General features: G+C 34.1%; 1 protein-coding gene and 1 pseudogene across 1 annotated transcript in view; one reads left to right on the top strand and one right to left on the bottom strand.

Moving 5' to 3' along the window:
• LOC102879368 (acyl-CoA synthetase long chain family member 4) overlaps nt 1-8,587 on the top strand; it is a 12,908-nt gene extending 4,321 nt beyond the window's left edge. Inside the window, exons 3-4 of the mRNA XM_015597744.2 lie at nt 837-994; nt 5,733-8,587. Coding sequence (XP_015453230.1) covers nt 837-994; nt 5,733-5,890 — 316 coding nt within the window. The 3' untranslated portion in view covers nt 5,891-8,587. The remainder of the gene's footprint in view (nt 1-836; nt 995-5,732) is intronic.
• On the bottom strand, nt 69-184 carry LOC112471775 (annotated as a pseudogene).
• Nucleotides 8,588-12,069: the final 3,482 nt, after the last annotated feature.

Here is a 12,069-nt window from a genome sequence, read left to right as displayed (position 1 = left end):
GGAAACCATTGATTGACCTCACAGATTGCAAGGACCTTGTCAGTTTACAATCCCTTATTTTTTTTTTACGCCTACAGCACTTGGTCTTCCTAGGCGGTCTCCCATCCAAGTACTAACCAGGCCTGACCCTGTTTAGCTTCCAAGATCAGACATCGGGCTTGTTCAGGGTGGCATGGCCGTAAACCATGGACCGTGGCTCCACTGGGGCACAAACCCAGGACCTTTTGCATGTAAAGCAGACGTTACATTATGGAACGTTACATTATGGAACCGCTATATTATGAAACCACGTCCAACATTTTTTATTTTTGTTGTATTCCCATTTATTTTTTGTTGTCACCTGTGCTTTTGGCGTCATATCTAAGAAAGCATTGTCAAATTCAATGTCATGAATCTTTCCATATGTTTTCTCTTAGGCATTTTGTAATTTTAGCTCTTACATGTTTAGGTCTTTGATTCATTTTAATTATTGTATGTGATATAAAGTAAGGGTCCGACTTCATTCCTTTGCATGTGGATATCCAGTTCTCTCAACACCATTTGTTGAAGAGACTATCCTTTCCCTATTGAGTGGTTGTGGCACCCTTGTTGAAGATCATTTGGCCATATATGCACGTGTTTGTCTCTGGGCTCGCTATTCTAGTTCATCGGTCTATATTGTCTGTCTTTATTACTTCTTAATGAAACTGTAACAAATAAGAAATTATACATATATTTCATATATATAAATTCAAATATACGTATATATTTGAAACTAATCTGTACTGTATCCTCGAATATAAATAATTGTTCTCAGAGTTTTAATTTCTATTTTGTTTTATTCTCTAATTTTTTAGTGACCAGTCCTATGTGATTAGTTTTGTGGTTCCTAATCAAAAACGGTTGACACTTTTGGCACAACAGAAAGGGGTGGAAGGAACTTGGGTTGATATCTGCAATAATCCTGCCATGGAGGCTGAAATACTGAAAGAAATTAGAGAAGCTGCAAATGCCAGTAAGTAAAAAAATTGCTTGTCTATTGAAGTCTCTCACAATCATTTAATGATATCTTGTGCATTAGGCTCTTCAAGATGTCTATATTTGTTTTGTTTTCATAATAAAATACAGGATTTTAAAAACCTGTCTCTTAAATGTACATAATCAATTTCCACATTGGAAGGATTATTAAACCTCATATAATAGAATAACCTATCTAGTTCTTTATTGTATGTTATAGCATCCCTGCTAAGTGGTCATGTAGGTTTGTTTGGAATGTTCACTCTTTGTTCTGATAGTTTATAATGATGTGCCCTTATGTGGATCTTTTATTGTTTATCATTGTATATACTTACTTGGTGTGGGCCTGTTCAATCTAGAGGCCTATGCCCTTCAGTTCTGGGAAATATCCATCTGTTTATCTTTTGTTTGTTTGTTTGTTTCCTCTTCTTTCATAGTTTTCCCCTTTGAAATTCTGCTTGTGTTTTTATCTGGGAATACTTTTATATGGCCATTGGACCTCCTGCTTTCAACATCTAATTTTATCTTTTTTTCGTTTGTTTTCTATCTCATCCTTTTTGCTTCATATTCTGGCAGAGTCCCTCAACTTTGTTATCTCTTCTGTCTTTTGCATTTCCAATTTCCAATATCAGAATTTTAATTTAAAGAGCTCTTTCCAGCTTTCTCAGTGTTCTTTTAATAGCATCCTGTTGTTTCATGGATACAGTCAATATGTTTTCTCTTATTCCTTGAAAGATGTTAAAGGAATTCCTTTTATGAAGTTTTCTCCTGCTGCTGGCTCTATTTCCTCCAAGTTACACTGTGCTTACTTTGGTCATGGCCTTTCATATAACTACTGATCCTTTTATGTCCATTCACATTTGGGAATGAGGTACTGAAAACCTGTTTGGAAATATTACTGGGCTTCATTGCAAAATTATTCAAATGTAGTGTCTTGGGTCATTCCATTCTTCCAAAGAAACTTTCTCCATTCTCTTGCCTAGAGGATATTAGTCTGACTGCCAGTATTCTGGTAGCCAAATAGAAGACACTGGAAAAAGGCTGGGGGTGAGGCAGGTGGGTCTTACCTTCACTGAATCCTGTTTTCAATTCAGCTTTATCTTTTCCCTCTATTGTACCTAGTGTCCTTGAATCCAGAGTCTCTAGTTCAATTTTTTTTTTTTTAAATAAACCTGTCTCCAGCCTGGCTGGGAAAGGGCAAGATGAAGAACTGTCCTCTCAACAGGCTGGTGGCCAACCCTCCTGTTTTTGGTGTACCACTCATCTCTGTCTTCAGAGACATGGGCTCAGGAGGTTGCTTTGCTTCTTGTGAGCTTCTCGTTAGCAGTTAGCTTTTAGCTCTCTTGGCCCCCAATCAGTTACTGCTAGTCTGTTTGCTTTTGGTCTTATAAAATTTTGTTGAAGTCTCTCATTCAGTGTCCTCTTTCTCTCTTTTTCGTTTTTTCATTGTGGTTAATACCTTTTTAATTTTTAAAATGATTTTAGACTGTCTAAATTATTTTTCCAAGGGAAGCAGAGATAAACTGTAATTTTCATGTTTAATTGGAAGCTGTGAACCTAGTTTTAATCTGTTGGTTTCCATACTAAAAAAATAAAAGAATCATTGTTCTGATTATAGCTTATCTATATTCATTATAAATATTGGGCAATATGAAAAGTTATAAAGGAGGAAATAAAAATCATATGATAGTTATTTTCAGGTGGTGACATTACATTCTGATATATCTACACACACACATACATACATACGCACACATACTTTACATATCAACATTATGGATATTTTTCTAAGTCAGTAGTAGATACAGAATTGCATTATCATTTTCAGTAGCGAAATAATATTTCAGTATAAGAGTATACACTTAAGTCCCTGTCGTTGGTCTTCTAGGTTGAGTTCTACTTTTTACCCCTACTGTAAACAAATATATCTTGTATACTCAATTATTTTTTTTATGTAGTGATTTTCTTAGTATGGCTCCCTAAAAATGGAATTTCTGAGTAAAAGGAAATGTGTATTTTCAAGGCTTTTCTTTATGTTGTCAAATAACTCCCTCTTTCTCCAGAAGAACTAGGCTAGTTTATGCTCCTGTCACAGATACATGAGCACACCTATTTCCCTAATCAGGCTACTATTTTTTTTTTATTTTTTAAATTAACTACTTAGATTCCATTTTGGTTTAAAAATATAGTTTGTAATATTAATTAGCATGTTGAAGTTGAAAAACTAGTTTTCCTTAAGAATATATTTTTTTCATCAAGAATATTCTTATAGTCAACTCTGGACACTGTAAAGTTATTTAAATAACAGTTGCATATTAACATAATCAGACTGAAAAGTGAGTTACTATATATACTTAAAGACAGTGGCTTAATTTTTTTTCTTAAAGATGGTTTTGTTAATTATGGTATTATTAATATAGCACACTTTTTATGTTACCAGGCTGCCAGAATTGTCATTGATATAAATCCCGAATTTTTCTTTAAAGGTATTATTTCAAAAAGTATTTTAGCCAATAGGCTGTTATTCTTAGTAACTTTCTGAATTTACTAATGGCATAGAATGTGACTTGAGTAATTTGCCATTGCATATCTAACTGTGTAAAAGCAATAATGGGAAAAGTCAAGCTGGATCACAAACAGGTGGAAAATGGAATAAAATTCTAGGACCCACTAGGCCCCTATATAACTTTCCTGTGTTTGGAATGAGGAATGAAATTGAACATTTCACAATTTGGATAAAAACACTAATCATGAACTAAATGTATAAATTATAAGCTTTTCTGTGCCACAAAAGATTTATGGCAACCTTTTGCTTGAAACTGTAATTTCAGAGAATTATGCCAAAAAGTATAAAATAGCCTTGATTGTTTTCAGGTAATTCTATCTGAAATCATACATATTTTATAGCATTCTTCTTCATGTTTTAAATATAAGTATGAGGTGTAGGTAGTATCATAAAAACATGAAGTACAGAATCTTTTGGGAGTGATTTGACAACTACCAATGGCTAGAAAAATTGACATTTGCTGCCACCTACCAGTCAAATTTCATAAGGTTCCAGGAAATTGAGATAAAATGCCACATGTAAAATCACTTTTCTTTTTTCTTCCCCATATTCTTTCTCACTTGTTGGCAATTTGTCCCATTTATAGAAAACTGCATGATTGCTTTTTGCTCTCTATATAGCTTGTGGTACCAGATAATGTTGAGGGTTTCCCTAAATGAAATCTTTAATGTAGCTTCTTTTTTGGGGGGTGGGCTTTAAATAATAATTTAGTTAATAAAGAGTAAATATAGAAACTTATAAATATGCTTAATTTGCTTGTGCGCAACTTAAATGATGTGCCTGCCTAGTCCCAATTTTGTCAATGTTTCTGGAATAGGACCTGTGTAAGTAGGGAAATTAATATGAAATAAAAGGTTTTGGAGCCAAATCTGTACCTGACAATTTAACAGTTTCCTTGCAATCCAAATATGACCTTTGGGTATAGATAGGCTTATTTTAGGCATCTCTGCACAACTGAGGTGTATCAACAGAGTGGCTATGGTTTATTTGAACCAATTTTTGTTCTTTCCTATTCAGGCATTGCTTTTAGGAAGTTGGTTCTAAGTAATTTGAGAGATTATTTTTCACACTTAGCTTTATATTTTTCTCTCATTTTAATAAGAAACTCACAATTCAACCTTGCTCTCATAAAACTCAGGCTAGTATTAAAACAAAAACTTCCATGAATTTGAATTTTTTGTGCTTGTTACTGAAACCAGTTTCTTTCTAAGGTCACTTGGCCGTTAGCTGTAGTTTTAAAACATGTAGTCGTTTGCTTCTTCAGAATTGCTGTTTTAAATAATTGGACATAAAGTAAAGCTCATCTGTAGGTTAACATTAATATTAATGGGCCTTTAGAAATTTAAGGATGAGCTTATATTAATAACAGGTAACTTGATCAAATGTAATTTATTGAATTTAAAATTGAATATTGTACTAATGCTTCTATATCCCTAATCCCTACTTATATTTCCTTCATGTGTTATGTTGTCTACCTCAAATACAGTATTGCTGCATCTTATACCATCTAAAAGTATGAAATTCACAATCCCCTTTTTTATTCTGACTTGAATGTATAATAAAGCTTATGAAGGACAGTTGTCTAGAGGATTTGTTTTCTGTAGAATGAATGAATAAACATGTATGTATTTACTGAGGGCTGTCACTGTAGCCCTATGGATGACAGTGAACAAAACAAACACTGCTTTCATGGAGCATACATTCTAATAGTTGAGACAATATGTGTTGGTGGTGAGTGTTTTGAAGAAAACATAGTGTAAAAGGATATAGAGAGACAAAGGGACTTCTGTTTTGTTACGAGTGGTCAGGAAAGTCCTCTCTGAGCAGATGGCATTTGAGTGGACAGCAGGATGAAGTAAGGAAAAGAAGTGAGCCATGCATCTACAAGGGGGAAGACCGTTCCAGGCAGAGGGAACATCAAATAACAAGATTCTGAAGAGGATCTGCATAGACCAAAACAATTCAACTGAAACAATTTAAATATACTTTGAGAAATATAAAATGAAATTGTAAGATAGTGGTATCATTATGTTAACTAACATATTATTAAATAAGTTTTCTTCATCACCTGCATCATCTAGGTAAATCCCACAAAATACATCCTACTAATTTTCTCTCTCCCATTCTCCACTTGCCCCAAACTCCCCCCACCTACCCCCTCTCATTTCAGTGAAATTGGAACGATTTGAAATTCCAATCAAGGTTCGATTAAGCCCAGAGCCATGGACCCCTGAAACTGGTTTGGTCACTGATGCTTTCAAACTGAAAAGGAAGGAACTGAAGAACCATTACCTCAAAGACATTGAGCGGATGTATGGGGGCAAATAAAATGTTGCTCTCCTATTTACAGTTGTGCAGGAGGTTGCCTGGTGTTTTTTCAGCTGTCTGTTAGAATATAAGGTATATTGTTTAAAGAAATGGTAGTAAAAATACCAAGTGATTAAGATAATTGTTAAGTCTACTTTAAGTTAGTTTTGTATAGTTCTAGTGAAGCTTAAATTGAAAAGTTATTTCCCTTTAGCTGTGTTATTAATTTTAGAGCAAAAATTTTGTTTTTAAAAATTAGCCTAAGATATACCTGTTTTCATAAGAGAAATATTTAATGTTCAACAAAATAAATTGGAGTTGGAGTAGAATGCAGTTTGAGGAAATTTGCAGCTTCTGAGGTCTATTGTCTTTCTAGTTCAGAAGAAGCTTAAATATCAAGCATGACAAAAATATGTATTAACACTACTCAAAGCAGAAGTGCTACAGGCCTTTAAAATTCTCTTGCAGCCATTTATCTTAAAGGAATAAATTCAATCATAATATAATATACAGAATCAAATTATACTTTGGAAGCCATCTTAGGATTCATAATTATTGCATAGGTTAGACATAGAATCATTGTAATACTGTGAATAATTACAGTTCCTGAAGTAAGAATAAAACAGCATAAACACCAAAAATATCTAGTAATATATTTAAAGGGAAATTGAACTGCTTTTTTGAAACTTGGAGGTCTGAAATCAGTAACTGTAATTATTTGAATGACTTAAGAGTATTTAAATACATTTGAAAAAAATGCCGAAAATTGTCTTTCTCTCTTCAAAATGTAAGACTGAGACCAAGAGTAAAATAAAAGAAGTTAATCAGATTTTAACAGGAAGCATTTTCTGTTAGAAAAGGTGAGGAAACTATAAATGTTTAGAGTCAGGACCCTTGCACAGCCCTGAACCTGGGAGAGGATTTAAACTCTGAATTTATCTTTAATAACAGGGACTGATTTAAAATGTGCTCAAATTAAATTATACTTGTAATTTCAGGTCTGTTTGCTGTTGCTGACTGGATTCTTGAGCAATAGTTTATATTTCAGAAAGCCTTTCATTTTGCTTTAACTTTAGCAAAGCAGGTTGTGATGAATGACTTCTCCAATATCACGTTTGAATCTATGAATGATTAAGTAACTTGGTCGAGTTTGGGGAAGTTAAAGGGAAGAACACACTGTTACCACTGTTTTCCTGTTTGTGAGAAGAGTTTAGAAACTGGAAATGCCAGATTCAGGAAAAGGGAAGTTACTTAAAAAGGGACTGATATTTGTGCAGTAACTTGGAGTATGGGCTTCTTTTTGAATCAGGGATTATATATATATCCCTGATAGATATTCACACTTGACCCATAGTTACTGTAAAAAGCAAAAATTATTAATACTGTTACTCTTTGCACTTTTTTCTTATTCATTATATATACACATATACATATACATATATATGTATATGTATATGTATATGTATATGTTGCTTACATTGCTTTGTACAGATGTGGGCCACCACTGCAACAAAATACATTCTTTTTGCTCTAAAATATTTATAATGAAAATATTTAAATGTTATGTATATGGTGATAAAAAAGAAAAAATCATCTGGTGTTGTTATAAGCAAGAATGAAGGTTTTGTAAAGATTTCTGTTCAGTGTTCTGCAGTGTAAAATTTGAGGTATGTTCTCCCTGCAGTTATGTATATGTGAGTATTCTCATTCTTCTCAGCTTGCCTTTGAAGAGTGAAAAAACATTATCATCAAGTAGACTACTATTCAGCTTCTGCTGTTTCTGGCCCACTGTTGATCCTTTAAAGATGATTTTCTTAGACTTTTTCAATATGCGATTTTTTTCCCCCACTTGGAATTGTGGTTTTAAACGTGCAAGTGCATGCATATTCACATATTTGCACCCCCACCCACTCCATCTCCCGAAAGCTAGAACACTGCCAACTAATCTGTTGTATAGGTCCTTTAGAAACACGTAATTAACACTTAAGGTTAGGTGCTGCTAATTCTTTGTGAAAATCCAAATATTGTTTAGGGACCAGGGAGATGCCAATACCCCCTAATTTTTCATTAGGAAATATACATGTTTATGTAAACAGATCTTTCCATATTCATAGTGACTTTTCAAATATTTGAGCCTAAAGATTTTGATCCTACTCTTTTATACCTGTTTAAATCATTCACTGTTGTTATTACATGTCAGCTGGTCAAATAAAGTTGTACTTTAAAAATGTACTACAGTTATATACATTTCTAAGTTGAACATGTGTGACTTTTACATTAATTACATGGAAGTATCTTGCCTCCTTGATATTTGTATTGATTTTTTTCCCCCTAGAGTGAAGGTATAATTGTATGGCTTTTCAGAAATGAGATACAGATGACTGATTCAAAAAGTCAGAAATTAAGGACAGTAACATTTCTTTGATCATAAAGACTGATTAGTAATCCTCGCTTATATTTTCCTGATAGCATATGACAAATGTTTCTGAAATAAGCAGATGAAAACAGGTTAAAGATTGTGTGGTATTTAGAATTTAGAGAGAAATATTTTAATTTTCAAATATAGTTACAAATTAGAATGTATTCATATTTGTACTTTCTGTTAAAATGCACGATTGCAGGATTGTTACTTAGATTTTTGTTTATTGTTGATGAAAAGCTTTGTTCTTGTTTTTAAGTTTGCACTCAAATCTTAAATAAATCCACCCATGTTATCAAGCTAGTTTGTGCTTAATTATATACACTGAGATAAAATCTGTGAGTTTGAAGACTATTAGTCAAGACATAGTCATGTTGTGTGGATTATTAGTAGGTATTAATAAATGACAACTGTTACTTTTAGGCTAATTAAAATTTAGGGGAGAAATTAGTTAATCTGCATTATGTGAGGGCATCTATAAAATAGTGTTAGAGCTCTGGAACCAGACTGCTTCCATCTGTTTCCTGGCTTTGCCACTCACTGGTTTTGTGACTTTGGGAAAGTGAACTAATATCCCTCAGCTGCATTTCTCCACCTAGAAAAGTGGAGTGGACTGATAAGATCTATCTCAGCATGATTATGAGGTAACGTGAGTTAGTCCATATAAGGTGTTTACAACATAGTGAACTTATGTTAGCTATAATCATCATCATCCATCATCATCATCATCCATCATCATCATATCCAGACAATATTCATCAGTCAGGTTGTTTAACATATTGGCCAGCACATTCAGGGCCTTAAAGGATTGCCTGCCCCTGAAGACTTGGTGGAAACAGTTCTGGCTTTAGAGGTAAGAAGACCTGGGCTCATTCTATCACTAGCTTTGTAAACATGGACAAATCTCATAACACCATCTTAGCCTTAGTTTCTTATTCCCTTTATTAAAAAAAAAAGACTGGACTTCAAAAAAGATCACCTTTGCAAGAAGGGAAAGATGAATGGTGGAAGAAATGGGGAATGTAATCATCCCTAAGGTCCATTACATCTAGCTTTAATATTGTAATTCTGCTGTCCTAGGTGTGTTTTTTTTTTTTTTTTTTTTAAATAATTATGCTCTCGGTCCCAAGTTTCCTGTTAAGGATATGAGGCTGTGGATGATGCCATAAGGAAGTGGAGATTCTACTAGGTACAGGGAGTCTGTCATTCTCATATTCCCTCTTTTTTTAGTAAAAAATCAGATTGTGCACACATAATTTAAAGCAGTGCTTTCAAACTTTTCTACTGTGACCCACAATGCTGCACACTTACACTTACGTGTATATAAAACTATTTTAGGACAATGTTTATGTGAAAAATATTAATGAGATGCTCACTGACTTTATATTCTATCTCATTGATCTAAATGCTGGTTGTCACTATGAAATACTATTTTATACCCTTTAGGATGGCTATTATAAGCAACAACTACCACCAAAAAGTAACAAGTGTTATAATGAGAATGTAGAGAAATCAGAACCCTTATGAATTGCTGATGGGAATGTAAAATGGTTCAGCTGCTGTGGAGAACAGTATGGTGATTGCTCAAAAAACTAAACATAGACTTACCATATTATCTAGCAATTCTACTTCTGAGTATATAACCCAAAGAACTGAAAGCAAGGACTCGAATAGATATTTGTAAATCCATGTTCACAGCAGCATTGTTAACAACCAAAAGGTGAAAATAACCCAAAATGTCTATCGATGAATGAACAAAATGTGATATATATACACAATGGAATATTATTCAGCCTTGAAAAGGAAATTCTGACATACTATAACATGAATGAACCTTTAGAAGATTATGCTAAATGAAAAGCTAGACACAAAAGGATAAATATTGTACAATTGCACTTATATAGTACTTACAGTGGTCACATTTTTCTAGAAACAATGATGGTTGCTAGGAACAGGTTGGGGTAGTGGGGAGTTAGTTTTTAATGGGTATAGACTGGGAAGATGAAAAAATGTTCTGAGATGGTGGTAATGGTTGCACAACAATGAAAATATTTAATGCCATTGAACTGTATGCTTAAAAATGATTTATAGCAAATTTTATATACATTTTATCATAATTAAACGAGCAATTCTAATTTGCAGCCACAGCTGAGAACTGGTGTTCCAAATTAAAATGGGAGTATGTCCAGTAAAAAAAATGCTGGTCGTGACCCAAACTGAGTTCATGCCCCTACATAATAATGCTGTACAATAGAACTCTCTGTGAAGTTGAAAATGTTCTGTGTCTCTACTATCCATCACAGTAGAGACATAGCCACATGTGGCTATTAAGCATTTGAAATGTTAGTGTGACTGAGGAACTGAATTTTAAATTTCATTTCAATGTTGGACAGCACAGTTCTAGACAGTTTGCAAGCCACAGTTTGGAAAGCATAGTTTAAAACGAGCTATTCTACAAAAGTCTGTTAAAGAAAGCTGTCCCCTGGCCTCAAACTCCCCATTTCCTCTGCCTCAGGCAACCACATTGAACTCTTAGTGGATTGTTTGGGTGTTTTTACTGCCTTGTATCTAAGTAATGTACTTGTATTGCTGTTTGTCAACTTTGTCATTATTTACTTACCTTACTATACACTTCTTATCCTCCCAATATCAGTGTGTAGTTAGATCAATAAGTGTTTAAATTATAATAACTATGCTACTCAGAACTGAAACGTGTAGTAGGAAAACTGATATATTTTCCTTTCCTGCACTTTTAATCCTATGGCACTCTCTTGCATTTGTTTGGTTTTCGATACTTGTCACTAAGAATTCAACCTCAGACTCTCCGCCAATTATCGATATCTTCTCAAGACTTGCAGATAAGAATTTTAACAATTTCAACTTCTAAGGCCAATCGAATTCTGAGGTTTATTCTTATCTTTTGTATGGAAGCTAAATTTTGAACTACCAGTATTCTGGAGGAACATATACAAAAAGAAAGCTGAGGAGGGGGTTGTTTCTGTATTCATCATTCATACAATTGCTTAATTGCCCTGTTTTCTGTATAATACCCCTGTGCTGTGCGCAATGTACTTCAGTTTTCCTGCTTCGATCTACTGGGGTGAGAGGAGAGGCGGGGCAGTCATCACCCCAGTGGTATGGATGAGAGAAGTGATTGATGGGTCTGTGTTTTTTTTTTTAATATACCTCAGTCTTTGTCCTGCTATAACAGAATAACATAAATGGCATGGCTTAAACAACATTCACCTCTCAGTTCTGGGGGCTCTAAGTTTCATATCAGGGTGCTAATATTGTCAAATTCTTAATGAGATGCCCCTTTCTGGTATACAGATAGCCAGTCTCTTGCTGTATCCTCATATGGCAGAGAACAGAGAGCTAGGTCTTGTGTCTTGTCTTGTAAGGAAACTAATCCTATCATGAGGCTTCTACCCTTATGACCTAATCACCTCCCCAAGGCCCCACTTCCTAATATCATCACATTGGAGATTAGAATTTCAATGAGTTTTGGGGAGACACAAACCTTCAGTTTATGACAAAAGCTTTCAACCAAACCTTATTTTGGCTTTAGCCCCTTCTACTTTTAGAAGTATGTGGTGCTGCCATTTTCAGAGACTTTTGGACATTCTATACAATATAGAAAGCTTGGTTCTGTTTTCCTCACTGCCCATTTATGATTCTGTTAATATTTGACTTTCCATCAGCCTTCTGACTTTCAAAAATCGTTACTGTTATCATTTCTATTTCCCCACTCCTTGTGGGTTTACACCTTTAAAAATGTATT

This window comes from Pteropus alecto, unplaced genomic scaffold (genome assembly GCF_000325575.1).
Source record: "Pteropus alecto unplaced genomic scaffold, ASM32557v1 scaffold589, whole genome shotgun sequence".
Taxonomy (NCBI): domain Eukaryota; kingdom Metazoa; phylum Chordata; class Mammalia; order Chiroptera; family Pteropodidae; genus Pteropus; species Pteropus alecto.
The sequence above is the reverse complement of the archived record's forward strand: the minus strand, read 5'-3'. Positions and strand labels throughout refer to the sequence as shown.